The sequence below is a fragment of the Stenella coeruleoalba genome, assembly GCF_951394435.1.
Source record: "Stenella coeruleoalba genome assembly, chromosome: 4".
NCBI classification, from domain to species: domain Eukaryota; kingdom Metazoa; phylum Chordata; class Mammalia; order Artiodactyla; family Delphinidae; genus Stenella; species Stenella coeruleoalba.
The window spans coordinates 22,524,347-22,550,956 of NC_137149.1; the positions used below are offsets into that span (position 1 = coordinate 22,524,347).

General features: G+C 36.3%; 1 protein-coding gene across 1 annotated transcript in view; it reads right to left on the reverse strand.

The window, feature by feature from the left end:
* NDST3 (N-deacetylase and N-sulfotransferase 3) overlaps positions 1–26,610 on the reverse strand; it is a 137,746-nt gene that overhangs the window by 55,118 nt on the left and 56,018 nt on the right. The window contains exons 4-5 of the mRNA XM_079919970.1: positions 13,487–13,672; positions 8,764–8,892 (exon numbers count right to left, since the gene is read on the reverse strand). Of these exons, the coding sequence (XP_079776096.1) occupies positions 8,764–8,892; positions 13,487–13,672 (315 nt within the window). The remainder of the gene's footprint in view (positions 1–8,763; positions 8,893–13,486; positions 13,673–26,610) is intronic.

The following is a 26,610-nucleotide window of genomic DNA, read 5'->3' on the forward strand; positions in this document are numbered from 1 at the left end:
GATTCTGTGAATAAGTATTTCCAAGGCAAATAGATCTTCCGTCAAAGGAAGTGTTTCCTTCAAACATGCATGGCAAGTTAATGCACTGTCATTTATTGAGAGCCTACTATGAGCTAAAATTTTGCATATATCTTGATTACAAAATAAATAAGACATGATGCTTTCTATCAAGGAATGCGCAAACTACTGGATGAGAAAGATAACCGATTATAGTACTGGGGGCAAGTTATGTTATGGTTATGCCTGGGTGCTATGAGAACACAGGAGAAACTGAAGAGTTGGGAGAGGTCTTCTGTAAAAAGATGACGTTCGAGCTCAGATTTGCTGGAAGGCATTCCAACCTGAGGCAGTAGCACTCTAAGGCACAGAACAAGATAACAGGTCCTGTTTAGGGAACTACAAATTCTTCGGTATGGATGGATTGAAAGGTGCATATATGAGATTATTGAAAAAAGAGACCATAAAGGTGGGTAGGAGCCAGACTTAATTTTTTTTTCCAAGTGAAGGATTTTTTGTTTGTTTGTTTATCCTATAAGTTATGTGAAACTATGAAAGGATTAAACAAAAATAATATTCATTTCTTTAACTTAATATCAATTTTCTTAAATTTCTTAAAAATATCCATCTCAATGGCTTAAGAGTTTATCATACTCCTATTTTTCTTAACTGTAGAATCAAGACAATCATGCTTTCTTATAATATTCTTAATCTCACAGTGGCAAGTAATTATATAAAACCATAGTTAATCATGAAGAACATTGATAGAAAAATAGGGCTGATATGGAAAATAGGAAATAAATGAAATAAAGTGTTTTGGCTTTACAAGTTTAAAAGTCTAATAAAAAATAAAATAAAAAAACAAAAAAATGTTTAAAAGTCTTATCAATATATAAGTAACATCAATAAGATTTATTGTTTTAAGATAAAAAATACATAGCTTATTATTCATAGTTCTTTAAAAGTACATTTGACATTTTCCCTTAGCTATAACTGCTTATTATAGCTTTTTTTTCAAAAGCACTTATTTTTTACTCAATATGGAGATGGGTTGCTTTTTCTAAATAATAGCCAGAAATTTTAAACCATTTGCACATTTTCCTGGTACCAGGTAACTGAGTCACATTAACAGGTAATGTGCATCACATTAAGGCCAATTTACCCAGGAGTGCAGAAGCAGCATGTTGTAGTGGTAGAAGCACCAAACTCAGAGTCAGGAAGGCTGGGTTCTCAACAGAAAAATACAGGAGTGACCTTGAGCCTAAAATTAGGTGACTGAGTAGATGAATTTTGTGGTTCTTTCCAGCTTTACTTGTCCATTGTTCCATGTCAGGCTAATTCATCATCACTTGTAAAAACCTGCCAAACGTTTGGGGCCACTTAAAAATTTCCTGGATCCTGAATTTCACTCTCTTGAAAGCAGAGAATCTACCAGAATGTAGTTTTGTTAAAACCAGGCTTGTTATTATTCACATTTGGATAGGCCATAAGTCAAGTGATGCCCCTAAAACATAACTTCTTACATTTAGTCAGTCATTTAAAAAACATTTAGTGACCATTTATTAGATTTAAAACATTGATCTAGACACCATGGGAAGCACAAAAATGAAACACACACAGATAATTCTGCAAGAATGCCCCCTCATATAGGAGAAATGATGTATATGTACACAAATAACCATGCAGTGAGGTAGGTGTTAGGTGATATACGAGACAGATAGGGAACAACTGGAACTGAGTAAATACTAATTCTACCCCTGATATATCACTAAATAAATAATTGCATTTTACGTCCTTCACTGTTAGTGTTAGATAATTCTTTATTATTGTTAATGTAGCATTGTGTGTGTGTGTGTGTGTGTGTGTGTGTGTGTGTGTGTGTGTGCTGGTTTTAAGAGTAATAGACATTCAATGTAGACATATTATAAAAATCAGACAAACGTGACAAAGAAAATCATCTTTAATCCCGTTATCTAGGGCAACCATTGCTAACATTCAGCTGAATTCCTTCTAGTTTATTTCCATGCTTGCATCTAATTTTCTAACAACATACTTTTTCACTGAATATATCATGACTGTTTCCCATGTCATCAAAAATTATTATACAATGTGTTTTTTAATGGCTGAATGTATTCCACTATGGGGGGAACATAATTTGCTCTTTTAATATTCCCACGCCTGTTGTTGGACATTTAACTTCATTCATCCACTTATGAAATATTTTGTTAGCACCTGCGACATGCCAGGAACTCTTCTTAGTTTGAAGATATAGAGTAAATAAAACACAAGACGTACATGCTGTCTTGGAACTTGCATTCTAGAAGCAAGATAGACAGTAAAATGATGAATGAAATTAATTGGTCCTATATCTAACAGAACTACTCACTTAGACTTTACAAGCTTCAAAATTAATCTTTAGGCCTTCTCCAAAAAGGTTTAGCTTACTCCCAAATCTCTGGAATTGGCTGAGACATACTGACTATTCCCACAGGATTCAGATTCAGGCTAGACAGCAGTCATAGTACCTGCCTCTTCCAAGCTTTTGCTGAAAGGATAGCCCTTAGGCAGCCCATTGCCCAGTCATAGTGTAGAATGGAGATTGGAGGTCGTTGTGGGGTGCCCATAGCCAGGAGCACTCAGTTCACAACAGGCCAGGGCTGATATTGGCTGACTCAGAAAAGTAAGCTGGGACAAATAGATTCCCTTGCTTGGGAATTTGATCTGCGACACCACAAGAGGATGAGAAAATTAGCGAGTTAGAATTGAAGCTGAATGTTGTATGGAAAACATTTGATGCAGTCACATTGGGTCACGTGTGAAATTAATTAATGAGGGCACAGAAGCCATAAAGCAAGCAGCACTTTTGAGGCAGACATGTAATATATAGTCAGTAGTAGAAAAACGAGACACTCAGACACGTGAAAAGCACCTGTTGTGTTGTATTAAAGCACTAAGGCAAGATCAAGATCAGTAATTCTCATTTTTATGGGCCCTGAAACTGCCTTGGACTCAGCATTCTGGAGTCCCACACTTCCATTATTTGAGGTAACTTGAGTGGGTCTCTAGTTCTTACAGCCAGAGGAACTCAATGAAAACAAATCTTATACGGAAGAGACAACTACGTATGTGAAGAGCAGTACACAATAGTACATAATTCAGCCCCACCTAACTCATGATACAGGTTTTACTTATGCTTTTGATTCAAGAATTATCTTACCAGGACCCAGATGTCCTTTCCTTTCAGATTTATTGTGTTTGTTTTTGGTATCAGGCCATTAGAAAAGTCAGTTTCTCTTCCTTAATATGTGTTAAATAAAAACTAGGTATAAGGCATCATGTTTAGGCACTGGGATGATTTTGGAGATGAAAGACACATTTTCTGCCACAAGAAGCAAAGAGACTAACAGCAAACCCACAGTCACAATGCAAGGTAGTAGGTACTTAGGAAGAGTCGGCAGAGGATGCTATGGGAACACAAGAAGGTACTTCTAAACCAGAGCAGAGAATGTTTCCTGAGGAAAGTGACCCTTAAGCCATCCTTAAAGGATAAACAGGAGTTACCTCTATTTTAAACTCCAGTTCAAGCTAGAGTTCTCTGGTCATTAAGAAAAAACATTCATTCTCACTGGTTTTTAAACAAATCTTACTGCAGATTTGGACTCATTTTCAATTCTGATACCTTGACCATAGGTCCACAATTTCTATAGCAGTCTTTGGTAATCTTCGATTACCAAAATTATTTCTCCATTTTCTTTCTCTGCAGTATTTCCCAAATTTGCCTGATCATAAGAATCACCTAAAGCTCATGATAAGTATGCAGGTCCCCAAACTGTCCCCTGCAGGTTCTGATGCATTAAGTCTGGACTTTTTTTAATCAGTTGTCCCAGGTAATACTCATTATTAGACATGTTCAGGAATTATTTTTCTACTATCCAAAGTTGTTGTTATTATTAGCATTTATTTTTCAATAAAGAGTTTTCTGTTATCACAATGTTTTCCAGGATTAGTAAATAAGAAAAGAAAGAAACATAAAATTTCCCATTAAGAAAAAAAGCTGTTTTCTTTTAGATGAATTCTATAGATAAGCACACATAAGCCATATACATGTAAATTATAGTTTTTAAAAAAATTTCAGTGTGGGTTAATTTCTATTTATACAAGTTATCTTGTATGAATTCTGTTGTTTTACTTTCATTGTAATTCACTCATGTGTTACCCAGTTTGAAATAGTCAATTCTACTCACCATGTGTAATTGTAATTAGAGAAATACAATTTAGATTTAGCTTTCAGGGATTTGGGTAGGAGGGTATGGAGGGTATGGTGGATAGATGCTATATCAAATTGAGAAACAATAGAGACAAAAAGTGTTTAATGAAACATGGGCATAAGGGGATTAGCCACTGTTTGTATGGGATGTTTAATAGTTTGATGAAGGAAGTATAATATTGCTATGCTGTCAGGGATTTGCTCCACTTGAATTCCAAACAAGTGTGGTAAGAGCATGAATCTTGTGGCAATCCACAACTGTTCTGGATTAATAAGTAAAGTAAGCATTGACTTTATTATCAAGCATGTTGGAGGGAGGCACAGATATCGGCTGTTAGGGACTCAATACCTAGAGTCTGTTTATTGAACAAGAGCGTAAGCAAAGACTCAGACATTTTGTAATTAGAAATAAGAACACTGGAGAAGGGAGGGGACATCCTTTTTCAGAGCAACAGAATATAATATGGCTCCCAAAAGAGGAACAATCATGTCTAATTCAGAACTATTCTGTTTGTCACACTACTTAAGTATTATCACATTTACCTAAGATAGGTGGAACTGGAAACTCACTTTAAAATGGACAATATACTCTTTAGTAGTGGTTTGGGTTTTTTTTTGTATAAGTATATATGTCATAAATTTATAGGGTTCTGTTTATTGAGGGCAGGTGCAGTCACTGTGAATTAATATTTTTTTGTCATCTTCATAAGTTTTAGTTCTTAGTACCCATCTATATATTATTTTATGTAGGTATGTAAAGTAAGTAGACTCTTTCTCACTATTTTTTAAAGCATATACAAGGGTACTTGGAGCATTATGAATTGATCAAGAATATTGTGTGTGGGTGTATTACATGTTTGTGTAGAAATTTTGTGCTTGTGCGTCTATAGCTAACAGTGACTCTGGGGTAGTTCTAGTGGCTCTCTCCCCTGGTAGATCCATAAGGTAATTCATTACCTTCCTGAACTAATCAACAAACACTTCAGGGCCTGTTACTTAGCCTGATGTGCTCCAACACCTGATTCAGTACACTGACACACAGTGTCCATTTCTGGGGGGCAGAATCAAATTAGCAAAGACAATTGAAACTGATAGATAAAAACAAAATTTCATCCATTAGTTTAAAATGGAAAATTATACATTATAGAGGAACTGACATATTAAAATATATACAATTGGAGGGTCCTCTCCTGGTTGTCAGGTTAAGTGGGAAGTATTCACCAACTGAAAGATTTATAAAATTGTGCTGCAAATTACTGTTCTAGTGAGTATGAGTTCTTATGATGGACATATTCTTTTCCTATAGTAGGATTTATATAGGAAAGCAAACTATATTCAGGCAGTTGCTGGCTGAATTTAGAATCAGAAAGGGAATTAGAAGAATTGAATTCTTAGTGGTCCCAGGCTCAGATAGCCTGATGGGCCCACCTCTCAAATGCACCTGGACCTCAGCGTCTAATAAAATCTCTGCATCCAACCCACATCCAAGGTGTGTGGCCTGTGACACTGGAAATACTCATTTGGAAAAGGCCAAGGTTTTCTCTCTCTTATGCAGTGCTAACATTGTCTTTGAAGCTCTTTGTATTAAATTTCCAAGGTTGACACTTTTTTCTTTAGCAGTGAAAAATACTTTGGTAACGGTAGAACATTTCAGGCCAGAGAGGTACTCTGTTTAAGGAACATACTTATCTTTGCTGTGATTTATTCTAGTTTAACTCTGAGAGATACTTCGTTGTAACCACCTCTCACCACAATACTGGTAAAAGTTATTGGAATACCTTGATATTATGTTGACATATAGGAAGAAAATTTAGAAGCACATTAAATAAAATCCTGCTTATATTTTCATTTTCAACTCATTCAAATATATTTGAATATATTTAAAAGCCATATGTATATTTCTAATGCACATCTACCTTTTTGAAGTAAACAGCAAACTCATTCAGCATTCTCAGAAAATGATACTTCTGATCGAGGCCTGGAGTATTACTAAAGCCCACAATGGCTATCTTTCAAATCCACTATAATTAAAATTCTCATCTTTCTTGCAGCTTTGATTCCATCAAGGGTTTCTCATCCTCATTCTGGCCTAAGGAGAGTGTCATCTGCCAAATTACTAGTATGCCTAACTGCATCTGGACCTTTCTTAATTTTAATACAAACTTTATCTAAACATTTAATTTTGGGATGGAGAATTCATAGGAAACAAACCACTACTCCTCACTCTGTTCTGCAAAGCAAACATCACTAGCTAATGATAGTAATCTTTCCTTGGGTAAGACTTGGGCTGAGTCTAGAAGTGGGCTTCTTAAACCACAAATCTCTAGGGAACTACAGTTGGTTCCAAAAATCATGGTTCACATGCCAGATGAAGTTAATTTGGATTCCTTGCATGTCTTATGGTGTCTAAAAAGACCTGTCATTTATTTTGAATACCAGCATTTATCTGAAAGTAACTGTCTACTGAAAGTTTTCTGAATCAGAAAAGAACAAGTTCGTGTAGTTTTTTCTTCCCTTTATTCCCTGTGGATCTCCTCAGCAAGACAAACAAAATCGCCAAATGTTATTGATAAAGGCCTGAAAAGTAGCAAGGTTTACTAAACGTTTAAAGAGTTTGTTCAGTTAGTTTAGTCCAAATCAGTATCCAAGAATAACATAAGCTTTACCACAAGATCTTTTCTCAATTAAGAAAATACTTTGGTGTTTAATTAGTAAAAGATATAATATTTATTGTAAATCTACTGAACATGAATGATCTTATTTTGAATTTCTTCCATGGTAAATAAAACTAATTTGGTTTAGAAAGTTTTGGAATTACAATACCACCAGGAATTTCTTAAGTGCCAAAGCAACTATTGGTTAAAAAAATCAAATAGATGATTACTTGTTCACAGTTGCTCTATGATGAAAGGAAATATAAAACATCAGAATTTTATAGATTAAAGAATCTTAAAATTATTGATGAAAATGTTACCATATTAAGAATATTTTAACTGAATTTTCAGTTCATCATTAGGCATTAGTTTAATTCTTTTGCCTGTGTATTAGTGGCTGAATTGATAAAAAAAGAGAACAAAACAATATGAGATGATTCCAAAGATACTTCCATTTGTTAAGAATAGAAAAGTTAGAAGAACCAGATTATTTCTGATATATAACTCAGAATTATTTATATTTTTGGGGGGTATGAAGAAGTTTATTAACTTCAAACTATGGTGAGTTTTGGATAGACATCTTGATTTTGCCCAAAGATGAGTTACTCTTACTTCTACCTCATTTTCTAGGAGCTGAGAAATAGATAGCTATTGAATACCAGTAGATAATGAAAAATATCTGAAATTTTACTTGCAAGACCTGTAAAATTAATGTCAAGAGAGGGGTCTTAAGGGTAAACGGTGACAAAGTGAGAGAGTAGCATGGACATATATACACTACCAAACGTAAGGTAGATAGCTAGTGGGAAGCAGCCGCATAGCACAGGGAGATCAGCTCGGTGCTTTGTGACTGCCTGGAGGGGTGGGATAGGGAGGGTGGGAGGGAGGGAGACGCAAGCGGGAAGAGATATGGGAACATATGTATATATATAACTGATTCATTTTGTTGTGAAGCTGAAACTAACATACCATTGTAAAGCAATTATACTCCAATAAAGATGTTAAAATGAAAAAAAAAAAAAGAGAGAGGTCTTTCAAATTTTATTCTCTTTATTCCTCTCTTATCTAACTTTTATGCTGATAGAATTTTTTTCACATTTGGAAAATTACATTTTTTTTCATCTTGAATATTGCTAACATCAGGGACAAATTTACTATAAATCAATACAGCTTTACTTTTTATGTCAGTGATCTTCAGAAGGGAAATAAAAATCCCTTCTTTTCCTTATACACCTTACTTCAGTTAGTTCGTTTTCTATGCAACTTTGTAACACTGGCCTCAAGCAGAAATAAGTACAAATGGTTTATTTGGGAGCTGGCACCCTAGTATTAAGAAGTAACGGAGGAAGAACAGTAGCCCAATAAAACAGGCTGCTCTGCCCTGGCCTGAGATGCAGCAAGATAAGATCTAATGTGAATGTTCCAACAGTGACCCTATTTGCTTATCTAATTCCTCTCCCATTTTGCTTCTACTTTTATTTTAAATAAGAAAAAAATAGAATAGTCACCTAAATGGAAAACTGGTCCCATTGGGAACTGGAGAGTTTTATAGGTGAAAAATCTTACTCTGCATAAAAGCAAGAATCTCTAATTTTTGATCACTTTCCAACGCAGAGGAGGGTTTGCTAGAGCACTTCCTCGGCTCTTCCGTAAGGTCCTCATGTCATTACTACTTGTAGAATTAGTTTGCCCCCATTACTAGATGTGGTTCCATTTAGTTTTTAACTACTGTTTTAGAACTGAAACTTCATCTTGATTGGCTGATAACCACCAAAACCCTGGCCTCTTTGTCATTTGCCCTGTCATTTTTCATTATTTATTTGGAGAATAACTCAAAGTACTTACTGGGTTGAGGACCACAGTGAAGAAAAGTTCACCTCCTTGGATACTCTTGTCCAGCTCTTTAGGACCTCCTGGATATTCTTTATAGAAAATTGTGTGAGTGAAAAGCCCACAGGTTTGTCTTGGAAGAACCTGAAGGAAGAATGAACAGGTAAGGAAAAATTTCCTTTCAACCAATTAATATGTTGAAACTTAGCTTTTTCCCTCATGGAAAATAATGTACAAGCTGGTGTCATTATTCAACTCGTAACTAACACCCCCAAAGTTCTTCACAATGTGGGAAAGTGGGGATGACATCACTACAGCAGGAATACTGAAGAGAGTGGAAGAAATATGTTAAAACTAAGATACACTTTGAATTATTTTAGCCACTTATCTATTTTAAATCTCCAAGTCATTACTTCTGTTATGAAGCCTAGTATGTTCCAGCATCTTAAGAAATAAAACAAACAAAAAGTAAAAATTAGACTTTAAAAATACTGGACTTGCCTGTGCTACATTGTAATTCTAGTAGGCAAAATTTTTAAGGATAATACTTCTATCAAATTCTACACATGCATTAGAAAATGAAGTCAATTATTAACTTAATGTGATTCTTAGGAAATGACATTTTAAATTAGAACAGTTATTTGAGACACAAATCATAGTTCCTGTTCTACTCTGAAAGGACTACTGTAGGTTGTAGTAATTGCCCCGAATTCTAAGTCTGAAGCCTGCCAGTTCCAAAAGTAAGAAAGAGATGATGCATTTGGTTAGTAATTTTTATAAAATGTCAGAAACAAAATGATAAAAAGGCCACTCAGTAAAAAGTCTTCTTTTTGTCCTTTGTGTATAAAAGCCATTATTTACTTCAGTTATACATATTTGTGATAAGGATTTTTTTTCAAATTCTTACAGCTTTCCTGGTGAAATATCAGTACAATTATAAAAGAAGGGGTGAACAAAAGCTGTGCAAGATGGTACAAACTTTAGCTAAATTTTATATAATGACTTCTTTATGACCTGCATTTGTCATTACACCCTTGAAGTAGCAGAAAATGAATTAGTATACTTTGGAGGGATACAAGTTTTATAGAATCTTACACAGGCAGGTCTTCTGTTTATTGTCCTAAGCAAACGGATCGTCATTTTTTTTTGTCTTGATTCTTAAAACACAATTGATTTAGTAAGTGCTTTCAAAATATTACCTGTACAGGAATCCCCATGCTTTGCAACTTCCTAGAAATATACTGAATATGTATTTAATACATTTCAATCTAGTCCTTGGAAAGTTTTCTTAGAAAACATAATTCCCAGCTCAATCAATAAGCTACATATTCAGTGTAAATCAAAACTGTATCTATCCTATTTATTTTGGTAAACTGGTGAAAGTTATATCCTTAGAAGCTATTTTATCTTGATGAAATCATTCCAAGAACTTCAGTTTAATTGCAGAGTATTAGCTCTGATGATGTTTATGTTTAAAAGCATTATGCATTCTCATAATGTTATGCACAAAATCAACAACAAAAAAGAACTAAGTGCAGAGGTATTCTAACTGAATCAGATATATCCCCTAACAATTCATGAACATGTAATTTCCTGGAAATTAAGTTTTACATAGCAGTTATTTATTTAACAAATACTTATTCAAAATTCTTTGCAAGTCCAGGTGGGAGAACACAAAGATATAGCCTTTATATTCTTGAAGGATTTAAGGTATATTGGGATAAAGAGAAGTACCCCAAAGCTAAATAATGAAATGCCTACATGTAATTAAACGCTAGGTTAGTTTTACATTTTAACGTGCATGATTCTGAATCGCTTTTAGGATTCAGTCTGAATATCTTGCTTGAAAAACTATGGCAACATACAGAGCCAACTTTGGGATTTGATTGCCTAGCTGATTCTATGCAAAAGGGAGAGAGAAGTGAAAAGAAATTTGAATTTCATTTATTTCTCAAATTACCTGAGTTTGAACAGAGGGAAGAGGAAGTGTCAGGCTTTACCCTGCAACTCTGGGGAGGATCACACTTGCTGAGAGGATGAGAGTCACCATGAGCCCTAGGATGGTCAGTGGACCACCAAAGGAGGCTGAGGAGATCATCAGAGTGTAAGAGGGTCATATTGCATTGCCTTGCTCCCTAAATCCAATGCTACGGGACACTGAACATGTTCCTTGAAATGGCTCTCTTGTGTTAGAGAAGGAGTAAGAGAGGTTTTAGTCATTCTGCTGTGAACTGCTCTCTAGAACTGTTTCTGGGAGTGTAATGCTATCAAATTCAAACTTTGAGATGTTGATGAGCCCCTGGAAACCTTATAGCTCCTGACAATAACTAGGAGATGGTTATGAAAGCCATAGTCATAGGAATCTCGGCCAGTGGACCTAAAGCCAATATCCTGTACATAGGGCTTGAATCTAGCTTTTATGTTCCTAATGGAGTTATACAAGAGGATGTGTTATAGGAATTCAGAGGAGAATAAGATCAGTGTAGGCCTGACCTAGGTATTGAGCTGCTATATATATACCAAGGTGCTTTACATTAAATTATATAAGATATGGAACTTGATACTGAGGCATAAAGGGAATAGGAATAGGTAGAGAGTGATCAGAAAGTGGTCTTTCAAGGTGGAAAGAATGACAAAGGCATAGACACAGTGATATTGCTGCAGACCTTTTTGTCTGGAGTGAGTCTGTGTTAGCTACGGGACAACAGGAGATGGAAAGGTAGACAGTTTAAATTGTTTTCAGAAGAGCAAGTTAAGGCGTATGGAAACAACTGGAAAGAATCAGGTTAGGAAGGCAAGATGAGGCAGCATTTTAGGGTTAAAAGGTTGGCACTTTCCATGGTATGGACTGCAGTGAGTGGTGGATAGAAGCCGTAAATAAACGAAGTAGAAACCAGCACCATGGTTTACAAATGAAAGTCAAGGTAGTGAATTAGGCTGTGGGAAAGGAAGTGAAATTTAAAAATATTATGAAGGAATTATTGACGGAATGTAGAGACTGATTGGAAATGGGGGGTCAGTGTGATGTTCAAATTGCAGAACTGAATTAGAGATAGCAGGACCAATAGCTAGTTTGAAGGGAAGATAATAAGTTTCATTTAAGGCCTTGTAAGTTTGATTTGTGAGTAGATCATCAAAACCCAGTTCCCCTCATTCATACAACAGGGTATGGGTGTGATCTAAGGAACGTTTGTTCCTCAGTTCCCTGCTCTTTTTTCTTTGCAGTCTCTCCCTAGGAGGGCATATTGGCTATTGTGGTCTCCACTTACAACTCTATTAGGATGACTTCAAGCCCTGTCCTCTCTAACTACACATCAACTTGGAACATTTCCACTAGGAAATGCTCATACAAGGGTCCACAAAGCAAACAGAGTTTCCACGGATTGCTGCATAAGTGGAACCTCAGGGACAGTTCCCTCAAAACAGGAAATCTGTTAGAGCATTTAATACCTGCCAGATGCATGCATTTATAATACAGGTAAAATATGTTTTCAGGAGAAACAAAGATGAACATATGTCGTGGGACATATCCAAGCAAGTTTTCTGACACTACAGAGAGAAACAGAAACAAAAGAGAACACCATTGAATAAAGTCCTTGGAGACTTAAGTTTATTATTCTAAGACTGCATATGATTTAAACATGACAGGAGAGTACTGGCATACTTTTAAATTATAATATAACCCAAGTCAAAAGACTGGCAGCTTGAGGCACAGTGAGTTCATTTTCAGTAAGGAGGAATGGCAGGTGGGATAAAATGTGGCCATTATGTCCCCATATAGCATTTACAACAGTTTTTATTGAGGGAAAAGTTAAGGTGGAAGTTGATCCAAGTTCATTATCCTATCTGTAGTAATACAAATGTCATTATCCAATCTGTAATTTTTGCTGACATAGGAAAACTGTCTGAAAAGAAGTCAGTTACACCTAATTCTAGAAGGTAGACATCTGCTCAAACACAGTTTGACAGTGTTATGGTGCCTGACCACATAGTGTTTGTTCTGTGTGGTGTTCCTTCCCAGTGTGTGTCTAAATCAGGAGGCCTACTCCTAACTTCACCAGTGCTCTTTAGATTTTCTGATTTCGGAAAAAAATTAGGATTTAATTACTTACTTTGAGAGGTCCCACAAAGTATTAGGTAATAATATATCTTGACAATATACATTTGTCACCAGTGTAAAAACACAAAACAAAATAGAGAAGCTTTGGAGAGAATTCGACAATGGATAGAAATGACTTCATTAACATCATCTCTCATTTGTACTCTATATTATGATCTGTTAATGATTATGCAGGACATGTGGCTTCTTGTTGTAAATAGTTTTTTTTTTTTTTTCAGTCTGATATGATAGAGGACACAGCCCGGCAAGAACGGCATGGTTTATATATAGAGAGATGGTGTTAGTTTTACATGCTAAATAACTTTTTGAAGAAATGATGGCTTCTGTACATTATCTGTAAGTTAGATGTAATGTTTCCTTAGTATTTTAACGTCAGTGCCTGCTTAATAGCAATAGTGTCAGTAAAAAACATTTTAAAGTTTTATTTGGAGAATTGAAAAGAAGTGACTTTGATGAAAATGTCCTTTGCTTGGGTATGAAAAATATGTTTCCTGCTGCGTGGAGCTTTTCCTTCTGTTACACTTTTAATATTTAGTTATTCTCTTTTGTTCTTTCTTCAAATGAGGAATTAAGTCTGGCAGAATGAGGTCTACCCTACGCATACCAGAGGAAGCTCACCATGATGTTTTTGTGGATGAAGCCCCTCCGGTATCTAGCTGGTTTCAGGTGTGGGTATTCTTCAGTGCTGGTGATTCTAATATTCCAAACCTTCTTCCAGGCCTCGTACAGCTGAATGTGTACAGGGTAGACGCCCGAATGGTGAGGGGCCACCGCGTAGCCCATGTCAGTAGGAATGCCATGCTCCTAAGGCCAAGCAAATGTTAGTTAGCATGTGGGAAGATTTATCTGGATCCTATTTTTATCCCAGGATTTTCAAATGTACTATAAATACGTTTGTTTCACTCCATCATTACTTAATTGTATGGCAAAATTTAAAGTGATAAACATTTAAGACTTCTAGACTTCATGAGGCCTGATAGCCACTCCACCAGTTTTGAAGATGATACATGTATGTTTAAGAGGTGATGGGACAGGACTAGTGCTTTTAATGAATAATGTGAAGGCCTGCATTCAGTGCCTCCTGTCACAGTCACCCGTGACTCACCTATCTGCACGATCTCAGTAAGTTAAACGACAAACACTCGCTACAGACAACACTCAGCACTCCCCACAAAATAAAACCAGCATTTCTTAAGGGGCAGAACGCATTCTGCGTTCACTAGACTTGCTAACAGGATTTTATTTTGTCTATAGCCCAGTTTCTACCAAGTTTGCCACGTTTCTATTGTTCCCTCAGCAAGAGGGCCGGTAATAGACAACGTTCCCTGCCTCGTTAGAAGCACACACTTTTGATTAGAAAATGTGGTAAAATTTTATAGAGCAATTTTCTTTGAAGCCAAAGCCCTGGTTATAGTGAAAGGAGAAGGTACTGAATGAGCCAAACAATCTGGAAATTTAGTTGATTTGAAATCCAGCTTTAGTATATAAAATGAGTCCAGTTTTAAAAAGTCATTTCAAAATTACTCTCTCTCTGTATATAAAATGAGTCCAGTTTTAAAAAGTCATTTCAAAATTACTCTCTCTCTGTATATAAAATGAGTCCAGTTTTAAAAAGTCATTTCAAAATTACTCTCTGTCTCTCTCTCACTACTTCCTCTATTCACTTGGTCCTGACCAAGTCTGGAAATTCTGAAAATAAATCTACGTGACAACTAGACTGTTTTGGAGGGGACTTGGGAAAAGTTTGTGTAATTGTGATTATTCTTCTTCATTTGAGATGGTCCATTAGTCCTGATAAAGTCTCTTTAGCATAAAAGATGAGATGTCTTTTATTAAAAGAACACTCATGGTGTCAGTAGTAGACATGTATTTTTTCTCCTGAATAATATTTTACTTTTCTATCTGTATTTTTCAACTGCTTTGTATTCTTCTAAAGTTCTTCTAAAGAACTTTCTTCTAAAGAACTTCTAAAGTTCTACCCAAATAGACTTCCTCTGACTTGGTCATCGCTTGTCTTCATGCCAAAGTGCAATTTCACATACAAAGAACCATAGTATTAAGCTGCTAAACACACTGAATTGTAGAAATATAGATATGGAAGAAGTGGAAAAGGCATGGCTAGCTTTGTTTTTCAACCTAAATAACAGGAGGTGAAGGAAGTGTATGAGCACTTGAACGCAGGAGGAACAAGGGTTGCCAATCATTTGTCATTACCTAAGTATCTGTCAGACTCCTTCAATACGGCATAAAAGGCTCACAACCAACCTAACATAGCCGATCTCCTGTCAGCATTCATCCTCCCCACCCCAGTTTCTGATGATTTCTTTCATGTCTTTGCTGTACACTGTACATATTGTCCACCCAACTGGAATGCCCGTTTCCTCTTATCTTGTAAACTGTTCATCATTCAAAACTCATCTCAGACAGTTGTAGTTGAGGATGCTGGAAAGGGGAGATGCCACACTGTTGCTATGAGGAAGAGAATGGGTGGAGTAGATTATACTTGTGTTCCTGAAGGGTGAGAGGAAAGCTTCATGTTCTTCATTTTATTTTCATCTTTGTTAGAAATTACCATAACTAGGCAATTATTGTTATCATTTAGAATTTCACTACAAAGTGAATTGAAATATCTCATTGCTTTCTTTCCCCCGTGTTTTTAAAAACTAAGGCAATTTTTTTCAACTAAAAATTACTTACCAGCACATACTTTGTGTTAGAAAAGGTCAGTGAAGTATTCATCTAAAGTGGTTTAAGAATAGGGGTGCAGTGATAATGGAACAGTTGAAAGAAAATGAATTTCAATCACAGAAATTTAAAGAAAAATTGTGAAGAATTATGGGTTATCAGTTTTTAAAAGGGTATAGGAAGAAGCAAGAATGAAATTCACCATGACAGGAACTACATTATAAAATTCAAATACCTCCAAATTTGTGAGAAATTATGCTGACAGAAAGCTCAAGGTAGTTTTAAATACCTGTAAGTGGTCAGCTATCTCTTCAGAACACTATGTAAGAAAAGGACGGTCCAGCACAGCAGAGACATTTCCCTTATTTTGGAATATTCCCAAATATTTGCAAACCATCATATACACAATTTGTGTTTTTCTTTTTAGCTTTTAACACTAAAGAAATACTGAGGTTTTTCAGTCTCATCTTTTATTTGTGTGCTGGTGCATTGTGGCACAGTGGCGGAAAACTCCCCTCCTGGAGTCAAACACAACTGGCTGTTTCACTCTTGCATTTACAACCTGTGTGGCCTTTGGAGAATGATTTATGACCCCTAAGCCTCATAAGAGGTTAAGAGGAAATTAAATAATGTAATACACGGAAAGCATTTAGTGCAGTTCCTGAAACATGATACACATTCAATGAATGTTGTTTATTATTGTCGTCATTACTGGCCTGCCTCCATTTTAAAATAAGCTTTCGTCCTACTTAGCTCAACTCTAATGTGGAAATTATGAAAATACTGGGCCACCCTTTTTTTCAGTAAAAGAAAAGGGTAGATCTGGGGATTCTCCCTTGTGAGGCTTCTGTGACTTCTATCCCACTATCCCTTCTTGGGCCTGCTTTCCTCCTGATCTAAATACCCGCAAACATGTGCCTCCGGCTTGTGAATCACTGACCATTAGCTAGTAGCTGGTCTCTTTTAAATGAGATGAAGGCAACATAAATCGGCCCCCAAATTTTCATTCAATACCAGGGAGAACACCTGAAATCTTACTGGGTAGAAAAGTTGGGGCTAAGATTGCAGGTCTGTATGTTCTGGGATGCAGACTATTATGTTTCAGAAGATTTAGTCCCAATGCTAACTTCTTTTTTTTTAATTTTTAAATTATTTTTTAATTTATTTATTTAGCTTTGGCTGCATTGGGTCTTCGTTGCTGTGCATGGGCTTTCTCTAGCTGCGGTGAGTGGGGGCTATTCTTCGTTGTGGCGTGCGGGCCTCTCATTGCGGCAGCTTCTCTTGTTGTGGAGCACAGGCTCTAGGTGCGTGGGCTTCAGTAGTTGTGGCATGTGGGCTCGGTAGTTATGGCTCGCGGGCTCTAGAGCGCAGGCTCAGTAGTTGTGGCACACAGGCTTAGCTGCTCCGCGGCATGTGGGATCTTCCTGGACCAGGTATTGAACCTGCGTCCCCTGCATTGGCAGGCGGATTCTTAACCACTGCGCCACCAGGGAAGCCCTGTAATGCTAAATTTTTGACTGATTATTCTCTTCCAGATTTTTAAATTTTAAATTAAGTACATTATTATTTTGGAATTGGGGGCAAAAAGTTTAAAAGAGTAGATATTTTAGCTTAAAAAGTTAATTCTCCTTATTCTTTTTATGAATCCTTGATTGAAACTAGCATCTTAGATCTAGGAACTCTGTAACCTATGTAAAAACTTCCCTAATAAAGGAAGTGGACCAGAAAGACTAGGGAATATGGCTATTTACTATAAAATGTATGTTAAATACTTAGAACACAAGTGGGATTAATTATTCTCACAATTGAACTCTTCATCTCCACCTCGCAGCTCTACCAGAAATGCTCTTTCCCCAGGGTTCCTCCATGCCACTAGATGACGTATTATCAACCAACTAGTTGCCATATCAAAAAGATAGAGGCTATTCTTGACACCTGTTTCCTCATTCTCTCCTAAATCTAGTTCATTATCATGTCCTATCAGTATACCTCTAGTATAAATCTTAAATCCATCCACTTTTCTCCAGTTCTGTCATCATCATCACCATCACCCTAATCCAATCTACCATTTTATCCCATGGCCTTCAAGCATAGGCTCCTAACCATTCTACCCATTTCCTCTCTTGCCTGCTTCCAGTCCATTCTCTACATAGCAGCCAGAGTAATACTTAAAAGACCCGAATATGACCATGTGACTTTCTACTCAAAATCCTTCCACGGTTTCCCCTTGCACTTAAGATAAGATACAAAATTCTTAGGGTGGTCATGAGCCTTGCATGGTATGACCGTGCTTCTCTCTCTTGCCTCATTTTGCACTACCCTCCACCTTTCATTGTATTTTAGTTACATTAATCTTTTCCCAAAACTCACCAAGTGATTTCCTACCTCAGCATCTTCCCATATGTGGTTTTCCTAGACTGGAATTTCCCTACTCCAATTCTTCACTTAGATAAATTTGGCACCTCTTTTAGGTACTTTATTCTGTGATACCTTCAGAGAAGCTCCACTGACAAGTCTCAGTGTAAATGAAGTCCACATTAAGACTTCTCTTAGCAGCATTCATTTGTTTTTCATGGTACACAGCACAGTTTGTAAGTGAATATTGCTTCATATAATTGATTTTTAATGTCTCTCTTCCTCATTAAACAATAAACTCCGTGAGTTCTGGGTTCTGTCTTATTCACTGCTATATGGCCAGTGCCTTGCCAACAATAAGCAGTCAACAAATATTAGTGAACAACTGTGTGAACTGATTCTGACTACCTTCCTCTCATTCTGATGTTCACTTTCTCAATTATCTCAAACTGTCAGTTCATCTGCAGAATGGACATATGGTAACTCACAGAGAAATTTAACATCTAGATAAGTAATACTTGAAAACACTTTTGAGACTGTAGTTAAAAATGATTCAAGTGAAAAACAGACACTTATTGTTATGAATTTATATTTAAATTACACTGTATAGAATTAAAAATTGCAAGATTTTCCTAAATTGTGTATTCAGATGTTTCCACATGGAGAATGTGAAGATAACACAGTTTTATCAAGCAAAGAGTGATATTTGATGTTCAATAATGATATTCAAAATTTCTTAGAAAAACTTCCCCAAAACTAAAAAAAAAATTGGCATTTAGGTATTTGAGAAACACAGTAACTTCATTCCTGAAGAAATCATTGTTTTTTACTATCCTTGATAATATTTCTTTATTTAAATTCTTGCTAATTATCAAGAACGATACTTTACTTTAATATTTTTCTCTATTTCAATCTTTCTAAAGAGGACATTTTAAATTTACACTAATGACCTGAAGATTTGTTGCCTATTTCCATATTTCTCAGATTAGCAAGAATACAAACTAATGTAATAAAAAAAATGCTCAGTGATAGGAAGTCAAACAGACATTCTATACTCTACAGTAGAAAAAATCTAAAACTTCATTACCACATAATTTCAAAATACTTTTAAATGCTTTCCTATAGTACATTTGGGTTAGAATGTCCCATTTCCTCAGTATGTAGAAGTTCATGCTTTGGTTAACCATCTCATAGTATTGAGAATTTACATTTACAATTAAAAATGGGCTTGCAATAAAGTTTCCCAATGTTTATATTGGTGGTATATTTTGGAGTTGTTTCTAGAAAAAATTGCTTTTTAAAAATAGATTTTTAAAGTGCTTTTCTTAAAAGCTGTGGCTGTTTGAGGTACTATTTCATGTAGAAAATAATACATTTTCCAGATAATAGGAGCTTGTTTGGAGTGGAATTAGAACCTTTTCACTAAAAGACACATGCATACACATACACATATGCATGTACATAACACATACACACACAGTATGTGAAGAAAACAAATTTTTTTTTTTTTTTTTTTTTTGCGGTACGCGGGCCTCTCACTGTTATGGCCTCTCCCGTTGCGGAGCACAGGCTCTGGACGTGCAAGCTCAGCGGCCATGGCTCACGGGCCCAGCCGCTCCGCGGCATGTGGGATCTTCCCGGACCAGGGCACGAACCCGTGTCCCCTGCATCGGCAAGCGGACTCTCAACCACTGCGCCACCAGGGAAGCCCAAGAAAACAAATTTATGAAACTATTCCCTTGAATTTGAGAAGCATTTAAAATCTTCTAAAGACTGTTTTCCTAAGGTAATACTCATGAGCCACACATGAATTTTATGAGAAACAGTGGGGCCTCTGGCACTTAAAGGAGTCCTATAGCAGTTGCTGTGACTCGGGAGAGGTAAGAAATGGCAGTGATGGTGACCCAATGTACCTAAAGTTACTATTTGAAGGAGTCTTACTTCCTTCTTCATCTAGGACAAAACCAGGCAAGTCAGGATTTATCTTTAGGTTAGGGAATTAGGTTTGGTACTGAATGCTAAGAGTGTAAATATTAGAATATGTTCCTGTGATAAATGGAAGTACTTGTGGCGTGGTATGAAATGAAAGATCCTGAAAGAAATAATTACCTTAGTATAAGAATCTGATTTTTCATTTTTTTCAACTGTGAAATAAAGGGGCTGTACAAGTAGTCACTAAGATTCAGATTTAAAATCCTGTGTTTCTTTGACATAATCTTTGTGCTTTTAGAAGCAGTCATATTTGGATGCTAAATATAAATGCACTATTTTTAATCCATGATCCAATCTTAAAGTAACATGTGTACTTTTCTTCCTACATATTTAAGTAAGTGATAATGCTCTAAAATGTGATAGGCATATTTACATAAATTTGGTTAATATTTATAGAACTGGCCCCTAGATTTCTTTCTAGTTTTTTTTTTAAACAGGGTGCTCTTTAATTCATAATATAAATTCTGTTTGCCAGCTGGTATGTGAAAAATCTGCAGTGATGATCATGTTGTTTTTAATAGATTTGGTATAAGAGTTTAAAATCATCCTCTGTTGGCAGCTGTTGTATAATTAAAAAGCTGGCTGGTCTTCATCATCTCTGGTTGCTGGGAGGTAAGCCCTAAATCCTTTGAATTTTCTAAGTTATAAGAATGTCTTGTTATTCATGGTGGGTCCCTGAGACCAAAGATCTGAGTTTATGTTAACAAAATGACTCAGTTCAGAGTTTGGCCATGCCAGAAAGACCAACCATTCAATTAGAGAGTTGGGGCTTTGAGCTAGTTTACATCAGCCTGACCTCTAGGCAGGGGAGGAGAGTTGGAGATTGAGTTTAATCATGCAGTCAGTCAGTCATCATGTCTATGAAATGAAACTCCAATAAAAACACTGAACGTCAAGGCTGAGGCAAGCTTCCCTAGTTAGTGATATTCCTATGAGTCCAGAAGCCCCAGGAAGGTGATATTCTTTGTCTCACGGTTTGGATTTTAAAAAAACATGGCTACAGTAACAAAAAGTACAGAAGTCTTTGGATAAAGGTGTTAATAATGAGATCTTGTGAAACAGAATGTCATTACAGTAACTCATAAAACAGAAGTATGATCTCGTCACTCTGAAGCCAATCAGATCTGGAGAAGAGTCTGTAGTGTTTGATTAACTATATAGTGAGAAAAGAATCTTATTTTTCCCATATTCAAAGAGATTCCGGGAGGGAGGGATGGATTGGGAGTTTGGGATTAGCAGATGCGGACTATTATACATAGGATGGATAAACAACAAGGTCCTATTTTATAGCACAGGGAACTATATTCAATATCCTGTGATAAACCATAATGGAAAAGAATATGAAAAAGAATATATATGTGTATAACTGAATCACTTTGCTGTACAGCAGAAATTAACACATTTTAAATCAACTATACTTCAATGAAAGTTTTTAAAAATGTAAAACAAAGTCAGACGCATGACAATAAATGATCAATATCTATCAGGGAATCTTGGGGATAGGGAACAGTTTAGTATCGTGGCGGAAGCACAAATTTAGAAGTCCTGGGCTCAGTCTCAGTGATGCCCTTCATTAGTTGTAGAACCTTGGGCAGGTTATACAACTTCACCAAACCTCAATTTCTTTATTTTCCAAGTAGCGGTAATAAAACAAATTATCTTACTGAGATGTAGAGAATGAAAGATATAAGCAACATTATGGGTCAAGTGCAATTTAATTTCCTTTCATCTTATTAATATTATTCTGTTATTGAAACAACAAGTAAAACACGGGAACAGAGGTAAACTAAGAATCCTTCTACCATCACTTCCAGCCCCTGCCAAAACTCAGGACTCTTATTTAATAGAAGAGATCCCTTAAAAAAAGACACACGGGACTTCCCTGGTGGCACTGTGGTTAAGAATCTGCCTGCCAATGCAGGGGACACGGGTTCGAGCCCTGCTCCAGGAAGATCCCACATGCCGGGGAGCAACTAAGCCCGTGCACCACAACTACTGAGCCTGCGCTCTAGAGCCCGCGAGCCACAACTACTGAGCCCACGTGCCACAGCTACTGAAGCCCGTGTGCCTAGAGCCTGTGCTCTGCAATAAGAGAAGCCACCGCAATGATAAGCCCCTCGCACCACAATGAAGAGTAGCCCTCTCTTGCTGCAGCTAGAGAAAGCCCGTGCGCAGCAATGAAGACCCAACACAGCCAAAACTAACTAACTAACTAAATAAATAAATAAAAAGAAGATACACTCTCATTATCAGCCTTATCTAAAAAAAGTTTTACCAAACAGTATACATTTCTTCAGGAAAAAGTAATTGATATTATGTATAAAGTAGGAGCTATAAATATCCTTGGTGAGTCCTTTCCCCTTCATAGACAAGTTCATTTGTATCATTTTTTTTTTTGCAAATGAAACAACAAAGGATTAATCTCCAAAATATCATTTTTTAATAGACTCCTCATATAAGCGATATCATACAATATTTCTCTTTGTCTGACTTACTTCACTCAGTATGACAATCTCTAGGTCCCCAAACTTATGGTTATGGGGTGGGGGTGGAGGGGGAGAAGGGATGGTTAGGGAGTTTGGGATTGACATGTACACACTGCTGTATTTAAACTGGATGACTAACAGGGACCTACTGTATAGCACAGGGAACTCTGCTCAATATTATGGAACAACCTGAATGGGAAAAAATTTGAAAAAGAATTAAAAAATCCTTGGTGAGGGCTCCCCTGGTGGCACAGTGGTTGAGAGTCCGCCTGCCGATGCAGGGGACACGGGTTCGTGCCCCGGTCCGGGAAGATCCCACATGCTGCGGAGCAGCTGGACCCGTGAGCCATGGCCGCTGAGCCTGTGCGTCCGGAGCCTGTGCTCCGCAACGGGAGAGGCCACAGCAGTGAGAGGCCCGCATACGGCAAAAAAAAAAAAAAAAAAAAAAAAATCCTTGGTGACCATAAATTTGATAAGGCCATAACAATGACATCAGCAAAAGCCCTTTCTTGACACTACATCTTCCCCTTCAAGTACTACCCCAAGTTAATAGCTGAATTATTTGAAGAACTTTAATGAAATTTAGTAAGCCAAATGCATTAAGAAATTTCAGAAACACGTGTAAAAGCATCAAATTACTATGTTGTGTAACAGGAACTAAAATGGTGTTGTAGGTCAGTTATATTTCAAAAACAAACAAACTCATAGAAAAAGAGATCAGATTTGTAGTTACCAGATGTAGGGGATGGGCAGGAAACTAGTTAAAAGGTACAAACTTCCAGTTACAAGCTAAAGGAAGTACTAGGTATATAATACACGACATGATAAATATATAATGAAAGTTATTGAGACAATAAATCCTAGGAGTTCTCATCCCAAGGAAGAACATATTTTTTCTATTTCTTTAATTTTGCATCTATATGAGATGATGGATGTTAGCTCGCTGTGGTAATCATTTCATGATGTATGTAAGTCAGATCATTATGCTGCACACCTTAAACTTACACAGTGCTATGTATCAATTATATCTCAATAAAACTGGAAGAAAAAAAAAGAAGTTCCAGAAACGAAAGTTAAGCTAATAATTCAGTACCAAGACAGAAAAAGGTTTACAAAAGGTATGTATACTCAGCTTTAACCTTCATTTTAACTTGTAACCTCGCAGAAAGAATTATTTCGGGGAGAGTGACAGATTTTCTTCTAGTCCTCGCTAATAATTATGTAGTTTATTTCAAGTTAGTTTCATTTACCAGAGCATGCTGTTTTCCTCTCTTAGAGTTCCCTTCAAATTTTTGAATTATCCTCATATCTTTGTTGAGTGTCTCATAACTAAACACATCTCTAAAGGGTGTGCTTTTTTAAGAATACTCAAAAGAATTATGTAAACACTTGTACTTTGCACAGGCCAGGTTGATTTTTTTGAATTGCTAAAATTTCTTCAAGTAAACACATGAAGGAGTTTGTAGAAATGTAACAAATGAATCTATGAAGCTTTATTTTTTTATGCTGTAGCAAAATAACTGAAAATGAAATTATCTAGAGACATAGTGGAGGAATTGAAGGGTTTAGTCTAATCCAGCTTTCTCAGATTTTGAAGCCATGAGTTTAACATGGACCTTTGGGGTCCTTGAGAGGTAATAAACCTATAAAAAATTTGGACACAGGCTCAAATTCCCAAAGTATTTGCAAACACATTTAATCTTTCTGAAAATATATAAAAGGGTGATTAGACTAGGAGTCTTTAAGTCTGCATGGTATTAATGTTAACTGAAGTAATATTACTGACAGAATAGAGAAGTTGATGTTGATCTTTGCTTGTTATCACTATTACATACCCTCTGGTATTTATAATAGCCGTCAGGACAGTGATGTTGCACCATATTTGTGTGATGGTTGCATAAACACAAGAAATGACATGAATCATATAAACAGCGACTGAAAAGAAAAACATTGTAAAAGCCAGATTTTAATGTTCTGAATTTGTTTAAAAAATATAACTCTTCAGGAAGTAATATTCTGGTTGTGAGGTTTTTGTGACAGCAATCAATAGCAGTATCAGTGGCATGGCAACTTTCAATTACCCAAACCACGTTGGTTATGGGGGCTTTGGAACCTGACAGACCTGGGATCAAATCCTTTCTCCAGCTTTCAGTGGCAAGGTGATTTTAAGAAAATGACATAAGCTCTCTGAGCCTCACTTTTTGCATTTTAAATATGGGAATAACTAGGCTCACAGGTGGTTGTGAGGATTAATTGAGGATAGATGCGTGGAAAGCACTAAGCACAATGTCTGGTAGATATCTGGAGTTCTCTTCCTACATTTCCTCTGGAGAGTCAAGACTCTCTCACTGAAATGCAAGGTTCTGTTTCATGTAGGGAAAACAGGATAACAGGATTTCAAGCTTCACAGTTTTCCCTGATCTGAGCATAAACTAAAGGAAAAGAATGCGGAATTGGGGAGACTAGTTTGCATGCTGCTGCAATGATCCAGGTGTGGGATAAAAAATTTGGAAGTGGAGTGGGGATGGAAAGTTTTGAAATGGAGTAGGATATGGTACAAAAGGAAGAATTCACAGAAACTACTGAATGATCGGGAACTTGGAGTGGAAGATACGAAAAAGCCAAAGCAGACACAAAGCAGTTGTGAGGATTTTACTTTCATTGATTGATTAATCATCTTCAGGGGTAACATTCAAAATATTTACCAGCCAGCATGCCATCCACTGATCAGTCAAGACCTGTTGCCAGCTGTAGAGCTGGAGCTGGATGTTGGAGACCACGAGCCAGGCCCCTTCAGTTGGGAGGTTTGCGACATGCACCGGGAGGTTCTGAGGTGGTACTGGGGGTATTGACGCTTTTCAATATTGTAATAACTGGCATTGACACACCAGTACTTTTCAGTTTAATATTAACCCTGATAATATATCCCTTAGTGTTCTCTTCTATTTCTTGCCCTCTCCAAGTTCCTTCAGATATTCTTTTTGTGAAGTAAATTATATACTTCACCATATTGGCCATCCTGCTCTGAACAATGGCTAGTGTCTTTCTTAACTGTGCAGTTTGCATTAGTCCAAAAGTTGTCTAGCAGCTCAGACTAGACTTTGTGCATCCTGATTTGAGCTCTATTTCTATTAGGACTATTAGAATTATACTTTGTTTTCAGTATCAATAAAATGAAAATCTAATGTCCCTTTTTTATAAAGTGCTTCTCTGAAGTAAAAATGATAACATTCATTCATTCTCTAGCTGGCAAGCAAACTAATCAAAGGATTATTATATATTCCTTAAGCCAGCAAGTCTTTCAATATATTTTAAATTATATTTGATACTATAATCTTTATTTCCATTTTAGAAAAGTTAATGTGCTCACTCACCTAAAGAGCTGGATAACTGATACTAGACATTTCAGCTAATGTAAATTAGTGGGTTCTGCTGAACTTGGAAAAGAGGGGGGAAAAGGACACTGTTTGAAAGAATAATGATAATACAATCAAAAAGTACAATCCTGGGCAAGATTTTATGTTTTCAGGATCGGGAACATTGTTTCACTACTACCAATTTTAATGGTATTGTCTGTAAACAGTGCTAAGTATCATTGCTATTGGCAATGAGTTCTATGATAAAATTTCTACTAATTATTTTATCTCTAAAAATTAAACTACCATAATTCACTAAAATGTAAATCCAGTTCTCCAACTGAGAGTATATATACTGATGATATTTTTTGAGGTTTAAATGCAATAAGTTACTTTATTTTTCCAATGGAATTTAAAAAACTGTATAATAGATATTTCTACTGTGTTGTAGGTCAATAATTAACATTACAATCTTTGCCTCAAAAATGGTACCTTTCAAAAAAATCCCGTTGAAATTTCATTTTAATTAGCCCATATTTGATAACTAAAAATATTTTTCTAGTCAACCTCTAAAGCTCTATTTCCTGATGGCTGTAATCATCAAATGCAAGTTTGCTTAAAGGATTTGTTTGACCTTCCACAGTAAGCAATTAGACAGAGCTTTCAAAGTAAATTAAAACAGACATCAAATTCCCTTGTGAGACAGAAGTGTCCACATTGTGCAAAAGGATTAATAGGTCAGATGTGTTTGCTAAAACTCAATGAAAATAGCAGGTGTTTGGCTGTAGATGGTGATAGAGAAGGCCCAACTAAAGAGTCTTACATCAGAGTCTCAGATTCTCTGAGCTGGAAAAGTATTTAAGTGTCC